The sequence below is a fragment of the Pipra filicauda genome, unplaced genomic scaffold, assembly GCF_003945595.2.
Source record: "Pipra filicauda isolate LSUMZ 115617 unplaced genomic scaffold, ASM394559v2 scaffold13_size5146498_pilon, whole genome shotgun sequence".
Taxonomy (NCBI): domain Eukaryota; kingdom Metazoa; phylum Chordata; class Aves; order Passeriformes; family Pipridae; genus Pipra; species Pipra filicauda.
This window is the reverse complement of record NW_024103874.1, coordinates 2444660-2469749: the sequence shown is the minus strand read 5'-3', so window position 1 is coordinate 2469749 and position 25090 is coordinate 2444660. Positions and strand designations below refer to the sequence as shown.

The window sequence follows — 25090 nt, the reverse complement described above, 5'->3', positions numbered from 1 at the left end:
CCCAGGATCACAGAATCCCATCTCTGTGTTTCTGTGTGGCTGTGCTGCTCCAGACTCTTCACAGTGACTGACTTCCAGGCTCATCTACCTCAGGCATCAGCAGCAGAAGAGATGAGTCAGACCATGAGGTAACAGGAAGAGGAAGGAGCAGAGGTAAAACCCAAACAAATCTGTTATTAATAGCACAGGAGAAAATAGTGCACAGTAGTTCCACACATACACACAGTGTTCAGGTGATACTCTGATAGTAACTGCAGCAATATACCATGAATTCCAAGTTGCATTCTACTTTATTTGTTCCGTAAGATCTCAATGTAACTTTTCTACAAAAAGATGGATAATTTCATCAATATTTTGTCCAAACAACGAAGGAGAAAAAAAATCCACCACCTCTAGCTTCCAGGAAACATGTGGAGAAAGGTTTCACATCTAAACAGAGATACAGAGTAAAAAACAGCTGCAGTGAAGCCTGTCACACTTCAGGCCAGACACAAAACTACCTAATTTCAACTGTGTGGGAGTTCAAAACACTGTCACCTGAACTAAACTGATGGGGACACTGGTGTTGGGAGACTCCAGATCTTACCATATGTGACACCAGGTCTAACCAGACAGATCTCTACAGTCTCACTCTGCATTACTAGGTCAGTGCTGATTTGGAAAGAAGCACCATGACATAGCCATGTGGCTGCAATTATATGCCAAAATGTGATATTCTGATTTTATGCATATAATAATGATCCTGTAGTTCTGTATTTTGCACAGGTACATACATATGTAAACCTTCATATGGAAGACAGAATATAGTTGGAATTTATACTCACATAGCTGGCAAATAATGCACTAAGCCACCACCAAAAAAACCTAATTAAATGAAGAGAGGGAAGCCAAAGAAAACGGACAAGCTTAAGTTATCAAACTTTAACTCCTCTCCCTCTCCCTGAAGATGTTCTATGCAGTTACAGAAGTGCACGTGTCAAAAAAAATTCCAACCCATACAACTGTTGAGGTAACTCCTTATCAAGCTACATTGAAAAGATGGTGGCTTTCCCAGAGTGAGAAAATGCAGACTGGGCATTAAAACCCTGCAGAGAACTGTTTTATAAAGCAAACAGAAATTCTGATCCTACCATTGAAACACTGGATCCATTTCCGGCGTTCATCTCGTTGCCCTCCAACATCAAACATACTGGGGAAAAAAGCATAAATCCAGTCAGGATACATTTTGTGTTGGGATTTTTTGTTTGTTTGTTTGTGTCTTTATTTTTGTTTTCTCTCCCTGAACTCAAGTAGAAAAGGTAAGAAATTTTAGGACTTCTGTGTCATAGAAGCTAAAAGGAATCAAGGATGACGAGAACCTGAACAGGTAAACAGTCCACCCACGTATGCACACAGAGGTAGTGGATTTAAACCCTTTTGTTCTTTGCAATTTAAAATAAAAGCAGAAAATTGCACACCAATTTGCCTTTCCTTTTCAAGCCAGACTACTAAATCAAAAAATCAAAACATACTCGCTTTCTACTAAATATCAACTTCAGAAACACTGAAGAAACATTGAGAGAAGTCTCAATGACTCTGTAGGCTCTCCTCCAATTTACCCTGGTATTTGTCTGCGTTGTATTAACAAAATAAAAAACCCCAAAAATAGAAAGAAAAAATAAGGATACTTACTGAAAATTTACTTTATCCACCTGAAACTTGGTTTCAAAAATTCCTGATGTCAAAACTCTGCATCTGAGAAGATCCTACAGCATAAAAGGAAAGTCACTGATTCAACACAGGTACTTTGTAATTTTTTAATGGAAATAAACCCCTTTTATTCCATGCTGATAGTGGATGCTGTACTGCAAAACCAGGGACAGCATTTGAGTGTGACACAGAATGTGATGTAAGTCTTGTAAGTCAGATTTCACAGGCATTTCTGTGTATAAACATAATCCAAACAACAAAGTAATTTTTACTGGAACACTAAGTATACACAGTGCATGGCAACACCTGTGTCAGTGCCACAAATGGAAATTATAAAATGAGACAGTTGTCCCCAAAGCCGGGGGGGGCAGATAAATGGTGTAATTTCTTAACGTACCTGGTCAGACGGGGTGTACTCATTCTGTTTGACTATGTCAATCTTGTCTAGAAAACTGGGGAGAGGAAAGAAAAGGAGAAATTGTCATTCTCAAATTAGACAAACTACCCAATGCTTTAGTGACAGACAGTTGTCAAGTAAGTTTCAGTGTATTTTAATGCTCTCAGACTCCCAAAATGCTAAAAAATCATACACTGAAATTGCTCAATTTGGGTCACTGGTCGTGCTTTCCCAGCACAAGCCAGCAGAGGGCCGAGTCCAGTTTAATTAATCCATCTGGGAATCTCACTCCAGCCCCTCCCGCCGGCTCCCTCCACCACAAACATACCAGGAGTTTAATTTAGGTCATTTATTCATATAAATCCTACACTATAACCTGCTACTGCTAACGGTAAGGCAATGACTCAGGTAAATTGCCTACGTGTAGTTTTCCTGAAAGAAAAACAACTATTTTTAAACAACTTATCATCACTATAATTCTTTAAATAAATGAAATCCCGAAACCAATTTCAGCACAAGTTCAGTTAAGTGCGAGGGAATACTGATTTTTCTGTCAATTCTGTATCAGTGTTTCAGTTTATTGTCTGAAGCAGCAGCAGTAGTAGGCTAAATGGGTATTCAGAGAGATATTTCATTCAAATTCATTAGGTATTACGTGAAGAGGATACCCTGGAGTCTTTTAAATTTTTTTACCAATTAACTATAACCTCCTAATTATCTTTCACTTCAACTCAAAGAGCAAAAATCTCAAGGAAGCAACTTGTTAACTCTGTTTTATTGTGGTGTTATTACAAGACTCGAAGATGTGGCAAAGCAGCAGCTTGGGATGTAGATTTTACAGTGTCTGCCCCCCAGTCCCACTGTCCAACACCAGGCACTGGGCAGGGATACAAAGTGCTCAGCCACCTTCCACCTCAGCAATGCCTTTACCCATCACATTAATGATTAATCAGTCTTTAAACCAATATACCTCAAGTTCCCTTTGAAATTCCTTTGCAGGAATCGTTTTCTCTCTGAAGCAGAAATCACAAAGGAAATGTGAATTTTCCCTTCTCTCAATGCGCATTAACTACAGTTACAGGCAACAATTCCAAGGGGGAAAAGGGAGCCACGTCCCAGATTCATGAATCAAAAACCCAACCCCCAGTAACACCAGCACAGGTCTCAGCCCCCAGTTCCAGCCCCCTCTGCCCAACTGATTTCCTAAAACACCTAAGGAGGAGCAGGGGAAGGGGGGAAAATAATTGTATATTTTAACAACAGCTTCAGTGTAATGTCCTTTTCACCAGGAACTAGATGATCTCGTTTCAGAGACACATGAAAAGTAATTTTTCTTTACTCTGAATTACAGAATTTTAAACACATCAAAACATATCTTAATAAACACTCTACAAAAACCACGAGACGAAGTGCAAAGATCCATTTCCATCATGCAACGTGACACGGGGACAGACACACAAGGATAAAACGATGACAAACTGTGCTCTGCAATTTGCAAGCGGGATTTTTTCCTCATCTATTCCAGGCTGTTAAGTAATTTAATTTTTTTTTTTTTTTTAATCCAAAGGGAAGAAATAAAACTCTTTGTTCAGTACACAGAGGATGTTAAATACAACAACCATGAGCTCCAACCAGCACGTGTTTCCACCCCATACTCTCCCCTAAGAGCACAGTTTCAGAATCACGTGGCAACTTCACAAGTTGGAGGATGCTTGAAAAATGTTCTGAACAGAACATGTTCATCAGGATATACAAAGGTGATTACTGCAATGAGCCAGCCTTTCTGAATGAATTTATCCAAGCATAACATTTTCTGCTGGGTTCTACAAGAGGTGAATTTTTGGGTTTGTTTTGGGTTTGTTTTTTTTTTTTTTGTTTTATTTTTAAACACTCTGCTAATCAGCTTAATGGATTTTGGAAACTGAAAATTAGAAAATAACAACAAGATATTGCTAAAACCTGGAACTGAAAGTACAAACCTCTTACTGTTGTTTATGCAGACTATTTTTAGGCCTATGATTTCCTTGAAAAACATCAGCCACATAGGAGCAGCAGTACTGTACTTGAGATGAATTCCAACAGCAATGTTCATGCCAGGTAAAACAAGTTCGGATGGAATAAACATTTCTTCTTCCCCCCAAAACAAGTTCCAACATTCAGTAACATCTGATACTCGTAACAATACTCGTTGGAGAAGGAAGTCTTTCACTGTGTGATAGTTACCAGAAAACCCACCCTGCTTCCAGTGGCATTTTAGGGAAAATGGAGCAAAGCGATATGTTAAATAAAGATTTCCTCCTCTCCGTGTGCCTGCTCATAAAAGTCCGTCCTTTAGAAGGGGCTAAAGACATTAAAAACCAGTTTGATTTTTTGCTCAGATGTAAAGAAAGGGGATTATTCTTTCAGCTGGTCAGTGGAAAAATAAATGTATCTATAAGGAGAAAAGAGGAACAGAAATTTGATCCAGTCTGATACACCTAAAATAAGGAGCAACAGCGGGAGTTCAGAAAAGATCAATACACTGTGTTCAGAGACTTCTCAGTCAATGTGAGTCAAGACCAAACAATTTATCCAGTAAATTAAACTAATAATCCAGTCAGATGAGAACAAAGCCTAATTCAAAATAAACACAAATTCACCATCATTAATTTCTATTTTTAATTCTTGCTATGCTCTACCCAAAACACAAGTGAGGCCACTTGAGTACTACTTTGTGTGCAGAACTCACTGCTGTGAGAGATTGTTCTAAGCCTGCTGGAGAAGTGCCCACCATCTACTGTGTCAGCAGTGAACTTACAGGGAGAAAGAGAAGTGACCTTGGTGAAATAATTCAAATAAAACTGTCAAACCACGAAACCAAATTTTATACTGCGAGCAAGTCTTGCACCGAGTTACAGAGTCAGTTTTTTGCCTCTGTAAAATTTTCCCAGAGATTATACGGAAAAGCTATTTTCCAGAAAGCAAATAATTCATTCAGCATCGCTGCCAATTCTCACTTAGGGCCAGATTCTGGACATGACTAAATAACAGGATCAGCTACTGCTCTGCAAAATACTGTCACGTAGTATGAGGCACTTTTGCCTGTGTTATAAAACATCAATCCTACTATGACACATGCTAACAAAAAAAAAAAAATAAAAAGAAGACTTTAAGTTATTTGTAGTCAGCAACAGTGAGAAGCAGCATCTCTGGGATAAGCAGTAAATGTGTGTCTGAGATAGTAAAATGAAAGGTGTTAATAAAAAATTAAAACTATCTGAAATAAAAAACGTGCTTTGAGTCGCTTTACTTTAGCTTAGGGAAGGAAAAACACACCTGAAAGTTTTTAAACAGATCTTTGGGACAAATAAAGTGTCTTTAATTTTAAGGGTCTACTGAGGAGACAGATTCAAAGAGAGAGATACACAGAAGCTTTCCTTGGCTCCTGCAGGTCAAAATAATTAAGTCATACATGTATCCCCATTTCTTTCCAAATTTTTACAAAGCTTATTATGTCAAAACCACGTTCCAATTTCACATCAAGATATACGCTAGTACCTGATTTATTCTGGAGTTTTTTCATACAGAGAGAGTCGCTTTATCCCTGTGTGGGGGGAATTTCCTGAATGGACAGTGCTGCTGCCAGACAAAGAGCTGCAGCCTGCGCTTGTTTTCCCTCCTGGAAAGGTGTGTAACACACGGAACCTTCCACCTCAGAACCAGCACAACTCCACCGTTCGGGGAAGCCCGGGAGGGGGAACTCACACTGCCTTTCCTCGAGCATTTCCTGACAGCCTTTTCAATAAACAGTAACTGAAATCTTACGCCCTGTGATCTGACGAAACGGCTGGCAGACAAGGATTATTTTTTTTTTTTTTGCTTTGTGAAGAAGAGCTTTTGTTTTCAGTCTAGAACAACACTGGAAAGGTCTCTTCAAACTGACAACACACCTATATTTGAAGAGCTTTATTTCCATCAGGTTTTTTTTTCTGGTCGAGTCATAACTTGAATTTGTATACAAAATGTCTCTGATAAAAGACACACTAAGATCTCATCTTCTGTGTCAATAAGACAAATCGAGAAATCAAAATTTCAACCCCAACTAAAGACAGCATTCGTTCATAAACCTCAACAGTAGTACTAGATCTCTGAATTTGTGAAGTTTCTTGCCTCTGAAAGCCCCCAGGTATTTCACAGACAGTAAATCACGCTCCCAACTCCTGCCTGCCTTCATTCAGGCTGCATTTCCTGCCTCCACCATCGCACCCAAAACGCACACCTTGCAATAACCCTGCTTTAAAGGCAGGCACTCAGGGAGCGACTTAATTGCCCAGAGTCCCTTGAGTCAGTGGAAATTTTCATTTCCACTGAGTCATGTGTTTCTACCAAGATATTACTAAGAAACCACCAGAATATTACTAAGAATTATCAAGATTTCACTAAGAATTACAGTTGCATTTACCCTGATTGCCTCTAAAAAACAGTCTTTCCAATTCAAGTTTCTATGTCCAGAAAGAAACTAATATTTGTTTACTGATCTCCCTAAAGACCAAACTGTGCCAATGCCTGAGAGATTTTTATTTATTTATCTATACCTTATCACGACTACAAAACTAACACAACTCTCCCTAAAGTAGTTTTAAGGTGAAATTTAACTGAACATTATAAACATGAGTGTACTTTTTATTTTTCAGAACAGATCACGCTTTACTTCTACTTTATTTCCTTTTTAGTCCTTGCCATAATCCTTTATGTTATTCAGCAACAGCTTTTAAAAAGCTCAGAAGTTAACTATTTGATAAATTCTGTCTTCAGCTATGCTGTTAGTATTTATGGTATCCTGCAAACATGGACTATGTGAAACCAAACTTGTCAGGTTTTTCTTCAAAATAAGTTAAAAACTAAAACTGGCACATCATTAGTTTTTTGTTTGTTTCTTTTTTAAAGATATACTGATATTTTCTGTTATTTGGCCACTGAAGACGTGCCACAAACACGTTACTGGGCAATTAAAATTGTTCAGAAAGGCACAGCTCTTTTATTCTTTTCTAAACAAAACTAGATGGAGAAAATAAATGCCATCAAAACCTTTGCAATTACTGTAACTACTTCACAATTAGGAAAGAAAAAAAAAGCCTTTAGGGACGGGCACATAGGGACAGTACTGTAAGAGTATTATTGGTACGATTAGGAGAGAACTACATTGCATTTAAAACCATCTCATATACGATGTTCCTGTAAGGAAATTCTGCACGGCATTCCTCAAACATAAGGATCCCATTCTAAAGCAGATTTATACTGGAAATGAACCTCGAAATGTAGTACATGACGTAAAAGAAGCAAACTGAAAGACAACTCTTCGGAAATCTGTCCCAAGAAGCTGCAGATGTATTCTTGGTTTCCAATTCCAAGTCAAGGGGTTATTATAATTTCTTTATCAAAGCAGCAAGTCACATAAAAAGATTTACAAACAGTTTAAAGCTCAGAATTTAATTATAGATGGTATTAATGCGTACATATCGCAGAAAAGTGATTCTGAGAGCGGCCCCAGCTGTAATTCCAGAAGAACCTCGAGCATTCCAGCCACTTGGAGGCGGAGGGGCACCATGGGTCTAATTTTGAAGCAAATAATGAGAAAGCTGAAAAGTATGACTCCATATATTTGGAATCATCTTGTGGTAATCAAGGTTACAGTTCCTTATATGGCGCGGAGAACATGAAGCACACACAAAAAATAGATTATTAGAAGTGGGGGGTATAAAAAACTGTGACTATCGCAAAAAAAGCCACGACCCGCTCAGCAAAGCCCCCTTAACTTTTGTGCCTCCACGAAGCTCCAACCTTGCCCTAAAATCGAGGCTGGTAACACACCCGGCTTCCCAAACTGCCTAATTAAAACAGCGTAATCCGCCGGGAGGCATGAATGAATCGGAGACAAACCCAGCAGAAGGCAAAGCAGCCCTCCAAAAACTGCCAGCCATCGAAAAGGGAAATGGGGAAAAGGTAGGAGAAGGAGAAAAATCTATTTAAAGAGGTTGTAGTTGTCTCTTTCCCCCCACCCCCCCTCTCTGCCTGTCTAAAGTTAGTCTGGCTTAGAGGATGCACTAACTTTCCCAATCAGTTTTACATTACAGCACAAGTCCAGAAATAGCTCCCAGCCGCCTTGGCCTCTAGCACGGTTGCCATGACAATGGAACCACAGGGCTATAAATAGCTCATCAGCACCAAATCTTGTGAGACACATCTGGAATGGGGCCAGCCCAGCCCCGGCCTGACAAATAAAAATAGGCACAGGCAGTTTCAAAGGCTGGAAAGGTACAATGTGGCTGGGGCCGTGCGGAGCGGCGGGCAGGGAAACGGGTTTGATTGCTTGTTAGCACGAGATTTATTTGATAGGAGATTGGGAGAGGTATAAAAGTCACTTTATTGCATGCTAAACAGCCAGCCTTTCTCTAAGGTCTATTTTTCTTTCTTTCTCCCCCCCGTTCTGCAGCACAACCATCCCGCTTTTGAAACTCTAACAATGCGGCCTTTTGCCCAGGAGACCATTAAAATAAGGGAAAACAGAAGGAAAGAAAAGAGATCTTCAAAATTCCCCCCCCTCAACTATTTCTGTACATTTTTGGCTCAAGTGTACTAAAGTGCTCCTGCGGGTCTGACAGGCATCCTGGCCGGGATCCTGCACGGGCCGGAGCGCTCTGCTCCGGTTAAATCAGTCACGGGCTGCTCGGGGCCTCCAGGAGCCTGGAGCGGGACGTGGTTCCCAAACCCTGTGCCAGGCTGGAGCCATGGCTGCTCGGCCTCAGCATCATCCCCTGGACCCTCACCAGGGACTCTGTGGGCTGTGCCGAGGGTACAAACCAGCTGTGTCTGCAGCCCAGGGCAGCCCTGAGCCGAGCCTTCCGACTTGGGGGGCAGATCTGGAGTCACGGCACAACCCATCCCACTTCCAAATGGCTCCACTTGACAAAACCTCCTCTGGAGCGAGCATTTTCTTCCACTTAGTGGGTGAGAAAATGTTGTATTTTTAGCACAGACTCTTGATCAACCCATTCAATTACATCCAAATTATCTGTGTGGGAACAGAATGTTATGTCAAAAATGTTATTCAGTGTATTTGTCAATATTACCCAACAGAAGACATTTGTATAATCAGGAGATTCAATATTTTCTACAGCACAGGAAAGCAGCAGTGCAGGAATCAGACTGAAGTCGTGAGGCTTTGTTATTTCAGACACACTGGAAGTAGTAGTCAGTGTGACACAACACAGAGAACACCACTCTCAAAATATAAAATCTTAGTTGCTCTATCAAAAACCAATACAGACTACAGATGGTGATCAAAAAAACTGCAACTATAATAAGCATTAAGCCCCAGTAAAATATCTTCCATCTGCCATAAAGGCACCGTGCACGCGCTCCACGCAAACTGCACCATCAGCCCACAGGATTCCTTTAGGTCCCTACATGGGTATTTTCATTTCTAAAAATTGTAGAGTAACTTCCACCCAGGCTTAAAGCTGTATGTAAACTTCCCTCCTCTTCCCCCTGCCTTTTACCACATCCAGTTTGCTCCCCTGCCATCTGAACAACGAATGCTTCAGAAACAGCAGTTCTCACAGAAGTATTCTGGATAATGTTCTTTATAACATGAAATGCAGGATTTATTGTTTTGTATAAAGATACTCCAAGTTAGTTTAAGAGCCTATTTCCAACTGCAAGTTTTGAGTTAAATTATGTAAAGAAAGAACTACATATATTTTTTTCTTCCTTAAGAAAGCAATTCATACATTACTATGAGATCGCCCCTTCTGGTTCATATAATGGACAAACTTTGTCTGGGAGGAAGATGAGAAGGAGAGGGCTGTAGAGCAGCAAACACTACATGAGGTAACCCAAACATAGCCAATATTCCAGTGCATTGCTGGAAGGACCTCCCTGGCACCCCAGGATACCTACCAGTTCCCCTCTGCCATTGACTCTTCACCTTGACTGGATGCTGCTCATGGATCCCTCCTCCTCTAGTGATGGCTTTGGAGGGGTATCCCCCCCTAAGGAGATCATCTGTGCTCCTTTACCCTCACCCCAAACTCTACATCCCAAGCCCTGTTCCCAGCTCCCACATGAAACTGTTCTGCACAGCTTCCCCCACTGAGAACCAATACACAACCCCAAGCACCCGAGGCTGCTGCAGCTGCCTTCACTTCTACTTTGCAAACCTGTAGGAAGGTGTTTTCACACTCTCACAACCACCAAACCAGACTGACTAAACCCAACTCCCCCCTCATGGCCCCGAGGCTCCCCCGCCACACAAGCCCATATATGTCAAATAACCTCGGAGCAGCCCCTCACCCCACCCCACATTACTTCAGCTGCTCCGAGGCCAAGGCTGGGAACAGAAATGAAAGGTAACGGTATGGATGAGATCACTACACCAGGATCTGATCCCAGGGCAAGCCTGGGGCGGGAACATGAGGTGAGGGAGTGGGAAGGAACATGGTGCAATCCCCATTAACTTTTTTTTTCTTTTAACAAGGCTGCGAAAGAAGACAAAAACCATGGGAAAAGGCGAAGCAATTAAATGTTTGCACAAAAAAACTTCCCACTTCGCTTTGCTTTCCGTCCCTCCTCTCCAACTTTTCTTCCTGAATTTTGGAGGGCTGAAAACACCAGAGTAAGATCTAATTGAAGAGCCTGTTTCTTGCAAAACACTATCAAAGTTGCTTTAGACATGGAGTATTTTATCTTTTCTACACTTTAAAGGAATTTTGCTTGCCTGCTTTCATTTTTACCTACCCTTATTTCTCTTCTTCCTGATGCTGGAAATGGTTTTAACCTCCTGTGACTCTCAAAGACTCTATTAACTCCCAGATACTCCATCAAGTTTGGTATCTTTTCCAGTTATTTCAGCAAAAGCTTTGCACACTAAAGACTACAATTTTTAATTTTATGCAAGGATTTAAAAGCTGTAGTACTTAATTGTAAGAAAATAATAAACTGTCTCCACGGTCTTTACTATCAAGCTGGACCAGTGACAACTCCAGTGTGGTTGACTTCAACTTCTCTCCCAACTGCTCCCCATAAATACTCATATTTTTAATATAATTTTTGTCATGCCTGTCTTCTGAAAGGTGGGAAAAGGTCTGTATCTATGAACAAACTCAGGGATTTTTGTTTTAAGCCTTTTTTAATTAAGTCCCAGACCTTATACACAGCGAAGAAACCAACACAACTGCATCACTCCTGTGCTCTGTGGGGACTGAACTTGGAGAGAAACTTTAAATTTAATAATTTTTCACAATCTAATCTAATTTAAATCCAGTACATGCAATAGGGATCTTCTCAGACAGGTTTAAGAATATTTGTCACTAAGACTAAGGAGCCTGTTAAAGTGAAGTCATTTATGCAAAGTTCTATATGAGTAATTTTTAATGAAATTAAAGAGTGCCTCTACAGAATATAAAGTTGTTTGAAATCCCCCCATATTTGATTTCAAATCAGGAAATTAAAGCTTCCTTCAATTCCAGATGTAATTTTTAATATAAAACAACCTATGCATGTTATAAGTATACTGTAGGCTGCTCTGAGCAATTAAAACAGGTGAACCTAATGGGATATCCTTTCATTGTGTTTCAACAAAATATTTTTATGAACCTTGTCCTCATGGTCTGTAGCTCCCTCCAGTGCCATCAAATCAGTAGATATGTTTTCAGTTGAAAAGATCATCACATATGTATTATTATCACAGAATTGTCATCATTAACAATAATAAAAAATTATGTTAATCATTTAAAATACTAATAAAAGGGCCTTCAGATGATAAAAGAATTAATAAACTAATGCTTCATACTAGTTTCTGTAACTTGAAGGAACAAACTAATATGTAAAACCAGATAAAATAAGGGTTCAGACAGTTCCCATATTTTTCAGCTTGTGTGTGGCTTGTAAACCTAAACCTAAACATGGAGAACACAGAACCAGGCACTTCCCCAGCTGCTTTTGGAAAAATGGGCAACATCGTTTGTAACAGAAATTTTAGGGACAGAGGCAGGCGGAGCTGACACGATCCCACGTGACAGAAAGGAATTTTGAACCCAAGACGGAGTTTCCGCAGGAACTAGGGAAGCAGTGATAGCTCAGGGAAGGATTCAGGGCCCAGATGAGCCCAAAACAATGGGAAGACAAACTGCTGCAGGGTTCTGAGCAGGGTGGTGAGGGAGGACTGCACTGCCCTATTTAAATACGCTTGTAGGAAGATCTCCAGCAAAACAGTTCCCATGTATTTAACGTGCGAGAACAGAAATCCAGCACTGGAGTTTTGCCTACTTAGGCACCATCCCAGCTGAGATCTGTGTTTTAGGGAGGTAGGTTCTTTAGCAAAAAGGCAGTAATTTTGACTCTGATCCTGCTCACAGGAGGCTCAAATGTTTAATTAATTTCCCGTGACACTCGGGACTGGAACTGCAGTTGGTGTCTTCACAGAGCTACCTGTCAATACCTGCTCGGGGCTGACAGTTCCAACAACTCACAGCAGCTCATGTTTCAACTTTTGCTTTTCTCAGAGGAATTCATCTTTCTCCCCTCCTTCTTTTTTAAACATTCTTCTTTCAACTCAGCAAAAACAACTCCAGGCCTCTGTAGAGCAGACACACAACCTGGTATACAACTGAAAGCATCTGTAAAGAGCACACCTCTCTTTCAGAAGTGAGTTGTAAAGTTATTCTTTTTTTTTCTCACAAGCATTTGATCACGCAATTTAATAGCAGGTATACTCAAAAAAATCATTTTAAACCAAGCAAATGATACAGAGTTGCAATAGCAATTTCATACTGTGAATTTTGAGCAGGGCAGTGACGCTGATCTCTGGCTTCTATAAAAAGCATTGCCTGCAAATATCTGGTTCTGTGTTCTTTTGCCATACAACAAAACAGAGAAGTCAAAATGAAGTGCTTGTCTCTCCCTGGTACACGTTACATTCAGGCAGATAAAAGGAGCAAGAAATCAAGCTTGAAGCCAAAATCAAAGACAAACAATAAAGGTGACCACACTACTTCTGTGGGAAAGCCACTCACAGGAGTGACCACGGTTCTGGAATAGTGCAGCCCTCTTTTATTCTCCATGAAAAACCTGTCAGTCATCCAGTTTCATGGTTTTGCTCTTGGCTAAGAGTTTTGCTACTCTTAAAAGGAAAATCTAATGCAGACCCTCCACCTCTGCTTACTCATGTATTTGTGATAACACCAATACACAGCCCCTGACTACGGAATATCTCCCCAAACTGCATTAGAGTATTTAGTGCTTTTAAGCCTGCAAATAAAACAGACAACTGACAGAATAATGTGGCTTTACAAAGGCTCACAAACAGCCCCAAATTAACACGGGACATGCCATGCCATTTTAGAATCTTTTAAATAAAATATTTTGGCCCTTCCCCCTCTCTTCCCCACTGACCTGCTAACTCGACTCAATTCATTTTGAAGCTGAATTCTAATCTTTATAAAAATATGAACTTTAAATCTCATCTCTCAAAACACACACCTGGCTATTAAAACCCTTAAAAACAGTATTAAAAGCTCCAATCATTCAAATGTCTGTAAAACAGACAGTAGGATACACTTTGTATTTACAAAACGCATTTTAACATTTGCAAAATGTGTTCTCTAACGCGGGCTTTTCTGAGCTGTGTGCTTTTAAGACTGAAGTGACAGAGAATTTAGAATGAAGTGTGCACAGGAAAAGTAAAATCCCTGACAAGGCACAAGCTCTGCCTGTTTCCTCTCTCAGCTGGTTTCGGCACAGGGAGGTTTTCCACGGCAGCCTCTGACTCACAGAGGAACAGTCAGGTGCTGCAAAACATGGAACTGAGACAGGACTGGAGTGATGTGTGTGGGTGAGGGTTGGGCATGTGGGAGAAAAAGTTGGACACGAGGGGAAATTTCGGGAGGACTTTTAAAATCCCTTATTCTCTAATTAGCTTGTATTGTAACATTCTAATGTTAAAATGAGGAAGTTGTAAGTCAGCTGCTTCAGGTGGAATTAGTTCCTTTAAACTAGCTTTATTGACTATGTTTATTACCTATATAAAAGTTTGTAATTACCTAAACAATTATTAAATGTATTATTCATAGAACATCATTATTTCAGCATTACAACTCTAAAAGCCCTCAGCAGCAGAAGGGACAGATCTATCTTGAAATGGAACGTTATACTCAGAAGAATATTAAGATTCAGGGGGTACTAGAGGTGACACATATGCAGTCTCAGCATCCTCCCTGGCTGCCTTGTGCGCAGACTTTCCAGAGGCCAAGGACCGGGAAAGTCTTCTCGCACAGCCCCATCCCTCTTTCCTGACACAGGTTTCTGCTCCCAGGCACTGCCAGAGCCTTGACCACAAACCACCCTTCTACCTCTGTGCTGAGCTATGCTGTAAAAAACTGCCAAATTTAAATTACTGCCATGTTCTCTGGAAACCTTAACTCCAGCCCCACCTTTCCTTATGGAAGAGAACAAATAAAGAAAGATTCTACGTATCATGACTGTGAAATACAAAATGGTGCAGTGAGTTCTACCTGTGCAGGTGCCATGAAACAAACACCGAGAGGTGGGAGAGAATTTCATCTCAGTGGGCATTAATTCTGAAACTCAGGGATACTGGTTTATGCTTCTTTGTTCTTGAAAAGAAAGTATCACAGAGCTATGAATAACAGCTCATTTTTTCACTACAAGTGGGTGGACTCCCCACCCCCTCACACTCAGTCTCAACCGGGCAGCATGGAATCCAAGGGAAGGGAAAGCCAAACTGAAGAGCCCAAGGTGTGCACTGAAATTCCAGAAAATCTCTAAATTCCATTGGATGATTAAAAGCCATTGGATTCCAGTAGAGGACATGCACATCTTGCCCATCTCTTTGTCTGCAGAGGGCAGTGTCTCTTGTTTGCATCTTAAATGGCTGAAACCCTAAACCTGAATTATTCATTAACAGATTACAAATTTCCTCTTCTACATGAAAGAAACATTTAAACAGTCTCAGGAGAAGAACTGAACTAAAACAGACACTAAAAATCATGGGTATAATTGCTGCACTGGGAAAGATAAGAAGGGGTCTGAGATGATATTTCCCTTCCCCAAATGTTGTCCATATTCCCACATCAACACTCCTTCAGGGGTTATGAACCCAGCCAGGGCTTTTGGCTGCCCAATATCCAAGTCTGTTATTCTGCACAAAGACATAAACCCAGCAACCCTCTTATGACACCTGACTCTAAGGAAGCACTAAATGATGAACAGCACCCTTCAGAGTTGCAGTCCTGGTTCAAATACGTACCTGAAACTTTGTGGCCATCTGATATTCACAGCCCAGAGATCTGGAAATAAATGTGCAACTCAAAGCTGTGCTCGGAAGCAGAGGCATGAGGCAGCTCCAGGGGAACAGTCCTGGGCTGGCTCACCTATTGCTCTGATACCTGCAACTGGTAACTCTGCAATTTAAGAGTGCTGAGGACAATTCCAGGATTTCCACTTGTTCTGCATTACTATAATTAGAGCTTCCGGATCGTGGTTTACACTTAGAACAGCAGCAAAGGTTGCAAGGTGGGAGAGACTCAGATCAGATGGGTCACACGGGGAGAAAGTCTGGAGAGAAGACTCAATGGTTCTGATGAAAGGGAGGTGTGTTCCTACATTACCTACACCATAGCAGGTGCTTATTTATACATACACAGTCTATAAACACCATAACCATATGTGAAACAGCTTTTATCACACGACAGTGTTTTAACTCCACTTCCTCTACTCAGTGGCAAATTATTAGACTCACCACAAAAAAGGGTGTCTGAGCACAGCAACTGATACATTACACAGAAGTTAATAATATGCAACTACTAAATATAGCCATTCCCGCTTTTCTTCTACATTTTGCTGCCTAAGAGATTTCTGCAGCATCTTGCACACACTGGCTGCCCTGTATGGATTGTGATGCTCAAAACTAGTGACAGGTGCAGAGCTTTCAAAACAGCACTCTTCCCTCACACCCTCCCACCCACGTTCAGCTTCAGCTTGTAAAACTGCACTTATCTGCTTTGTAGAAATGCACACGCACAGGAAGTCCAAGGAACAGACTGCCAACAAGCAGAGGAGAAAATTAAAAAAGATCTGAGACGCTAATAAACCGTGCCAGAATTACACACTGCGGCTAAACACAGGTTTTAAGGGAACATCACTGGAGTACTTCTGCAGATAAGCATAGCTTTCATTTTAATTAAAGGAGAAAATTCCCCTCCTTTGAATGAACTCACTTCCACAGGAGAGATCTACGTTTTACTAGCACATCTTACGATTTTCTGTTTCTTTGCCTAAAGACAATAGAATGGGGAACAAAAAAAACCCCTAAAGGTCTATATAATTTATATTAAGGTCACTGACTTTCTTGATTGTGGCTCCGAACACCAAGCATTTAAAAAAACCCCACAAGCCCCACACTGCTCTGCAGTAGAACTTCCTCCTGTTACCTACATTCATTTTTATCAGTATGAACTGCAGATACTTACTGGAGTTACAGTCAAAAGGTATCCCAAGGGAAAAAAAGAGCTTTGACTAACATCACAATCCAAAAATGCAACTTTTTAAAGAGCTGTCTGGACACAAACCTGAGTAAGGTGCTTGAGGGGACTCTGCTTGATCAAGGAGGTGGGACTGGATGGCCTCAGTGCTCCCGTCCAACCCTACCCATTCGGTGGGATCCTGTAACTACTGATTTCTAAGGGACACCACCATACATTTACACAGTTTAATTCTGCAGAGAAAAATCTGTTTCAGTTTTCTTCATGTCCAGCATTAATCCACCATAATGCTTCGTGGTGTGGGTGTCAGAAATAAATGTGAAACAGTTCAGAGTTTAAAAGAGACGCTATTTAAATCTGGATAGTACAACCTGATTCGTCCTGTAAACCTCGTATGCATAAAAGCAGCATATGCTTGTACAGATTCTGGTAATTACAGAGGTTTGTTTCAAAAAAACCCGTGTTTCATACAATATAAACATGGTAATTGTCACATTATCTCACAATCTACATTGTGATTTCAATTATGCACAACAAAGGGACTGCTCATGAGAACTGAGCTGAGAGGGTAAATCACACCCCTCATAATAATAGTAACAAACCTGTGTTCATTAGTGTCTGTTTGTTTTTAAAAGGTATTTGTTGAACTATTACAAACATCTCTTACAGACTGGTGAAAAAGAAAAATGTACTGGGTGTGGCATCAATCTTTCATTTGTAAGACTTGTCTTGAGGGAAATCGGTTTCATATTCTTCACAGCCACGTGACTTTATCAGAAAACCGCAGTACACAATTTTGGCATAATTAGCAGGACCTTCTTAAATTCAGCCCAGAAGAAAGCTCTGAGGGAAATAAACACATTTCACATCATTAGGGAAAGTCAAAGCTGAAATGGAGGTACCAGCCTCTGCACACAACAGCAGAAATCCTACCTATTTTTAGTTCACAATTCCAATAAGAAAACAGCTGGGAGTCTAATGAAATTATCTTGGTGACAAATTTAATGGACTGAACACTAAAGTTACTATTTTTAAATAAAGTTCCTAATTATCCTTCAAAACAAGAAGCAATTAAGCAGCAGTGGAGCTACAGCTTCCCAAGCGTCTGCTGAGGCTCGGCTCCAATCAGATTGAAACTGGGAAATGGCTCAACACCTTTCTGATCCTAAAAATTGGTGGAGGGCCAAGCTTGGGGTTTGGTTGGGGTTTTTTTTAGTTTAATGAGAGCAGTTCTGCTTTGACCTGTCCTGTCCAGTCCTGCCTTGCCCTGTTTTTCCCTGCCTGATCCCCAGTCACCCTCCTCGTGCGCTGGGAATGTCTCTGTGCAGCTGCACAATCCGCAACGTGCTCAGAGAGGAGACTGTGGAGGAAAATAGAAATGGAGCACAAAATGTCTGAAGAGAGCTCGTGAAAACCATAGAGGAGAACACACTACTTGGATCCTAGAGTAGTTCAGCGTCATGGAAGAGAGGTGGATAGGGAAGTACTCCAGAGGCAATGGAGAAGCATCAAGGCTCCTACCTAGCCAAGAGCTCTGAAAGAGCACAGAGGAGTTCTGATATTTGCCACTTCAATGAAACAGCTACATAAATCACAGTAAAGCGACTTTTAATCTGACATGTTCTTCTCCAAATAGCTCTTTAAAACCAGACATTTTAAATACTGGTTCCCTTGATAACACACTGTGACACCAATGAGTCCATTTTACTTGTAACCTCACATTCCACACTCCTATGTACTATACACCTGACTTCTGAAAAAACTTTGAACAACAGGGGTAGAGAATTAGAGTTAGCATTGAAAATACACTAACACACTAACAACTACATTTTCATGTGATCCTGGAGTCTGGAATGCCCATTTGGGGAATATATCATCTATGCTGCTAAACCAGATCTCTAAATCCATCCTCTCACTCCTTCTACCAAACCACTTCATCATGTCAAGATGCTTGATGACATTGCAATACTTCTTGGCGTTAGTACCACGAAAGATTGATCACCCTTCACTCATCTGATTTCATTTAAAACCTCACACTATCCAAAATCATCCAGTGGTTTTTGCAGATGTGAGCTTTCATATTTTTCTTGAATAAGAAATATATCAAAACAGCAGTTTACAAATGGGGAAACTATGTTTCACCCAAGTCTGGCCTTTGATAACAAAATGTGTGTCTCCTAAAGCATTTCAGCTCTGTGGAACAGAGGGGAACAGTGAGTCCTCCAGAAGAAACAAGAAGCCACCACTCTGAGGCAAAAGAAAGGAGACTGCACACCTTAACTGCAAAATCTGTTCTTCATGGCACACGTACTGATAGGCAGAGCTAATGAAAAGACCAAAATGAAACAACAACCTGGAGACTTGAGCAATATTGGTTCACTCATGAGACTCAATTTGCTGTAAGAATATCCAGAGAACAGCCACACTCTTCATGAAACTATGTAAGGAAATTGCCTTGCCAGATATGAAGCTTCAAGATGCACACGGTCCCTGATATTTTATACTATAAATAATTAAAATCCCTCTGAGATGCCTTAGCAACAGAAGTGGTGGACAGCGTGGTATCGAGCAACTTAGCAAGTATCACAAACATTAATAACAGTAACTGAACAATCAAAACAATAAACGAACAATCAAAAAGGGCAAATTAACACATCACGGGGATTTTGCATGTACACTGCTATTTTCGTTTATTTATATATATTACTTAGGCTTCAGAAGGATTTTATTTTTTATTTTTTGTAAAAACACAAATCTCAGTCAAGATCCCACAGCAGGACTTGGCCACCTGACCTGAACTGGATGTGGGTCCTGCCAGCACCACACTCCTCCAGACCCTCCTCTAGGACCCAAGGCTCCTTTCCTCCCCCAGCTGCAGCAGCTTTCCTAAAAATAGCCCTCTTCTAGCTTTTCCTTGGGCTGCAGCTTACATGAACCCTCTTGGGGGGGGAGGGAAACCTTGTGGAGTACCCAAGGCACTTCACAGGAAATTTTGCTGGGCAGCCAACATGTTTCAAGTGTAAATTATCACCCAGACACTGAAACCCCTCACTTGTGTAATGAACACACTGCAATTCAGCTTTGATGGTGCAAACCCTTCTCGGAGACTTAATTAGTGTACTACAATACAAACACAGTTAACACAGTTAAATATAATTCTAACACGTTTCAGCTACAAAATCAGTGTATAATATACCACAAAGTAATCAGTTAAAAATGGTGTTTCAAATCACAAAACTTATCAATCACATCCTGCTACAAAATTATTCTTAATCACATGTAAAATTTGCCAGCAATTTCTTCCAGTTTATTTAGAACTAATCACATACTATAAAAAGTACTTAAAGATTACTTAAGCTCAGCATCAGTTTGAGAACTTCTTCACCTAATATGAGCTATTTTTTAATTTTCAGCCTGCCCTTCCTATAGTTGGGATTTTATGACCATGTTCTCTGCATGCAAGCACATGGTCTCAATAAACTTTTGAGCCTGCTGGTAAATCTGTACCAAATGTACTGCAGACATCTTTTTCAGGGGTCTCTCAAAACCAGTAACTTCAGCAATACCTGTGAATGCAGGCAAGCACCAGACAAAAGAAATTTAAATTGAAGTCCCCAGTGAAGGAAAGGCCTTGATGGATCATGGAACAGTGGAGTTCCCAGAGGAGGAAAATGAGGGAGAGAACGTGCAAGTCAGCACTGAGTGCTCCCTCTCCCTGGGCCTGGCAGTGATGTATCTGCAGTGTTTCAGCCCAGGGAATAATTGGGAATCGAACCTGGCGTTTCACACTGTACCAGCAAATGTACTGGCCTCATTTGATCCTTGCATCAGGAATTTTCTGTTGCCTTCTATCTTTTGGAATACTGTGGTTTTTAATTCCTTTTTTAAAAGCAAGTCTTTAATGAGGTTTTATAGTATCCTTTCAGGTCTCAGTTTGATAAAAGTATTCCCCTAATTGTCACCCTCCAATCCTGAGATGTTCCTTTTCTGCAGCAGAACAGCCCGAGCGATAACAGCTCTCATAAAAAACAACAACCAACTGTGCTACAAAAGCTGTTGTGCTTGCTGATCCTCCTGTGCACACCAGAACCAGCAGCTCCCAAGGTCAGGCAAAAAGTTCCAGCAGCTACACACCCACCAAGGTGAGTAAACTGCAAAATCCTAAAAACACCAGTCACACCTGCTCCACGTTGGGAGCACATGGGAAGCACATCGTTCCAGCAGCCCTTTCCTGCTGCAGCAGCATTTTCTGTGGCTCCCACAGCAGCAGCCAGACAGATTCAAGGGGTCTTCCCTCTCAAGATCCCCTCGTGCACCAGCACTGCATCCCACATCAGCTATCCCAGCACTCCTACCTACCACCAAATCCACCCAGGAACGTTGCTCTGGCCTTACACAGGCCATGCAAAAATGATGCAATCAGTGCCACGCTCCTTCTTGTTTCCTCAAGCGTTTATTTATAGCTTGCTCTGTATTTTGTGCCTGCAGATCTTCCTCCTGCAGGAGGGATTCCTGGGCAAGGCTGCTCCAGCCTCTGTGGAAGTCTTTTATTCTGCTTGTTTCTGTCTCTAATTGTTTGTTTGAACCACAGCTCAAAACAACCCTTGTTCAGGGCTTTCTCTGAACAAAGGGACGTTGCACGAGCATGGGAAGGAAGGGTGAGTGAAAATTAATCCTCAGGAACCAATAAGAGTTTTAACAGTTGCTTTGATTGATTCTCACCACTTGACAGCTATGGTTTTTCATGGCTACAGTAAAATCCAAGATTTTTACACCATTAAAGCTGATACAATTCAAGATGTTGTTTGCTCTGTTTTTTAATAAGGCTATGGGAATTTTATAGTAAAACTGAGCACACTTTTTATATTAATGAGTAAAACTTGAATAAATACAACTGTCTAGTACATCATGGGTGCATAACAACCTTACAGAGTTTACATAGACACAATTCCTCCTCTTATTTAACTTCTCACCCTACTTCACTCTGGCCCAATTCATTCATTCATTCCTAGTTCAGACTGACCACTACCTGTCTTCACAAAAACCAGAGGACTGAAGGATTACTGTGTACACAATAATATACTATTTTACTCATTCTGATTTTCTTGAAATGTTTGTTTTGAGCAATGCCATTACAGAAGTCTCACCTGCAGCAAACAGAGTTGTTTTTAGGGTGGATTTGTTGCATTTTCCCTACCATTAAAAAGGTATATTCTGGGCCTAGAGAAAATAAAAATATAGAAAAAAAGAGCAATATCATTGCAAGATCCACACACAGCGAAGGCAAACCTGAGAATCCTGAGCTCTCAGCATTTACGTAGCTTTGCCACTTGTCTGACTTTCTGCACATGTCAAACCTCCTCCAGCACGGGGCCTGTCCTGCAGTGAATGCACCAATGGTCTGTCCATCAGCTTTGCAAGAGGAGCCCAAGCCAGTGTTTACTACAATGTGAGATCCCCTCGCTCCAGGAATGTCAGGCATCACTGGAAGGATGAAAGGCTGCTCAGCAGAACCCCAAGGAATCCACACAATCAGCGATGCTTGTGAAACCCGTTGTTAATGAATTAACTCACAGGAGGAGAGTTCCTGTAAGGGTGAATCCAGGCTCTTGAATTTTCTTTTAATCTTTACAATCATGAAAGAAAAATAAAATTGTGTGGGAATACTATGGTACTAGCTACATTTAATGTTTGCATGTAACAATGCAACACACTAATTTCTTGAATAAATTATTTTGTGTCAAGTCTGTAACAACCGTGATGAATTTCTCAAAATGGATTGCGCACTGAGTCAGGGCTGTGAGTGCACAAGACATCTTGTTTACTAACATATTAGTTGTTTGACAAATATTGGTCATTTTAATTAGATGGAAAATTACTTACGATGTTTCAAAACTTAACAAATCATCAAGCAAAATAATCAATAAAAGTCAACCCTACACAACTCCTTGATTAGAAGACGGTAACACTACTTTTCAGGGTGGTAACTCTCTACCTGTTTTGCAACACAAACCCCAGGTAAGTTTAGCTTTAGGCATAAATCTGTATACAAATACCATACCCAGTTATGTGCAGAGCCAGTGTTGTTCACTAATTCCCATTCTATTACAAACTCGTACCTATCAACAGAGCAAGAGACCAATATAATATTCACAGCATCTCCTCCAAACCCCTCAGTGGGTAAAAGATGTTTTTTCATACATTTCTTGCATATTCTCTCACACTATTACTTAATGCCACAACAAAAACTTTTGAGGGCGGGAAAAGAAAACAGTGGGAAGGAATGAGGAACCTGTTGCCATTAAAATGCAGAAATTAGTAAGAGTTTAATTAACAGAAGGTTTTGGCTTATATTCCATCTCCTTACATTTCAACTCTTTCCCTTCACCCACAAAAAAAATTCCACTGCATTTGCATTTCTAGGTTTGCAGAGAACAGAGCCACAAAAAACAAAGCAGAAGCCTGAACAGGTATCAGAAATATGTTGACTAAGAAATCCAGACACCACTGAACCAAACAGACTTGAAAGCAATTACAAAAATATGCGTCCGATATTTGCTTTAAAAAAAAAAGCTCAGGATTATTTTATTTTCTCTTTTGAAATAGAAATCTCAGGGATTCTGCACATTTTTGCCTTTTATCTGTACGTTTAAAATCATTTGGTGATGCAGGCATAATATTCTTTTTCAAACAACATGTTGCCATTTTCACCAGTAGTAACAAGGAATCTGTTCTTCTCTTCAGTAAATTATTTTTAACTCTGTTAATTAACATTATGAGTATAGGCCACCCATCAAGAAATTGGGTTGAAGAACTTTGTCTGCAGAATTCTGGACTGTAGCCAAATACTTTTAGTACAGAATTATCTTCTGAATATGCATCATTCTTAGGTTCAGACAGCAGTAGTTACTTATACATTCACATTCTTTGGTAAACTTTGGTTTCAAAGCAGACTACTAAAAGAAAGTATCAGTGGAGATACATCCTGAGCAAACTACACATTAGACTCCACACATATTTTCCTCTACCTAAAATGTCAATATGTCTGTTATCAAACCCTGCCTTCCTGACACTCTCCTGATCTTCTTCTGACATTCAAAATGAAACTTCTCTGTTAGAGGAGCACAGCAATCTACTGACCAAATCATGTGGGTGTTTGCTTATGATCTCAGGAAAAAATACTATTTTATGGGTAAATTTTATTTAAATAAAATGTTACCATTCATGCCAAACTTTGGAAAATACTCTTGATCCAGTGCATGCCTAACCTGAGCAAATGTTGTGCCTCTGAATGTTACTGAAACAAAGAAATAGCTGTTGTGTGAGCAAATGCTCCATTTGCACATGAAACCAAATGTAACACTGAGAAATGAACATCCCTTTCCACTGAATAAGGCACCAAATGAACACCAGGGTTTATCCTTAACTCTTGCAGGCACTAGCAAGAGATGTTTTTAAACTAAAAGGCAAAGTCTGAGTGTTTGGATGCAGAATTGGGTGAGGAAATTGGGGGAGAAGTTCCAACCCAGCTTTTTCACGCTCCTCAATCAGGTCAGCCCAGCGCTGAAGGCAAATCTCCAGCATTTACAACTAGACAAGGAAAGGAAGTTGCATCTGCAGCCAAAGGCCAGAAAGGAACTGGTACATGAACAGATGTGTGGAACAAAGGAGAAATAAAAGCAGTACATGAATGAAGGCAATGGGCCCGTGGGGCTACAAGTGTCAGAGTGAGTGAAGGTGGAGGCAGAATCGGGTTCTTGGAGCAAACAGTTAAACCCCTTCACAGTGACTCAGAACAATGCAGTGGGCATCACCAAAAACATGTGGTATGACTTCAGTTATTCACATTTTGGACTTGCAAAGGTCTTCTGGCCATCATGGCAATCACCTTTGTACTTTCCTTACTGGAGCACCTAATTCGTAACGCTCAACCTGTTCCAGGACACCTTTTGTTTTGTCTTGCTTCATGCTAGGATGTAATTTACTTTGAAGACAGAGAAGTTTATCTGGGGTTGAGCATAGCTTGAAATTATGAATTTATGATTAGCTGTGACAAGAGTGGGAACATGTGTTGGATTCATAATCCATTTACTGGCTAAATTTAGGTAATCTGGTTTTCAGAGCACTTGCCAGCAGGCACATCCCTGCTATTGACAGTCAGCAAGAAAGGGCACACACATGGAGAAGTTGGCTATAATTCAGCTACTATATATTTGGACTCATGTTGTTAGTAGTAACTTCACTGAAGTCACAAAAAGACAGGAGCTACTCTGCTTCCAATCATCTACAGCAACCTATTTCTGTACCTAATACCCCACTGGATTGCAGAAAAAGTATAACCTGGGCTGTATTATTCTTTTTTTAATTGAAATTTAACCTTGTTTAAAATATGATCTTCAATATTCCCTCAGGCTGATGATGAGCAGGGAGAAGACCCTAATTCAGTTCTCTCTAAGCACTCTGGAAT

The 25090-nt window shown here is 40.6% G+C and overlaps 1 protein-coding gene across 1 annotated transcript in view; it reads right to left on the bottom strand.

The window, feature by feature from the left end:
- The window catches only part of GNAS (GNAS complex locus), a 140515-nt gene that overhangs the window by 6872 nt on the left and 108553 nt on the right, over positions 1 to 25090 (bottom strand). Inside the window, exons 6-8 of the mRNA XM_027710656.2 lie at positions 2087 to 2141; positions 1672 to 1745; positions 1131 to 1189 (exon numbers count right to left, since the gene is read on the bottom strand). Of these exons, the coding sequence (XP_027566457.1) occupies positions 1131 to 1189; positions 1672 to 1745; positions 2087 to 2141 (188 nt within the window). The remainder of the gene's footprint in view (positions 1 to 1130; positions 1190 to 1671; positions 1746 to 2086; positions 2142 to 25090) is intronic.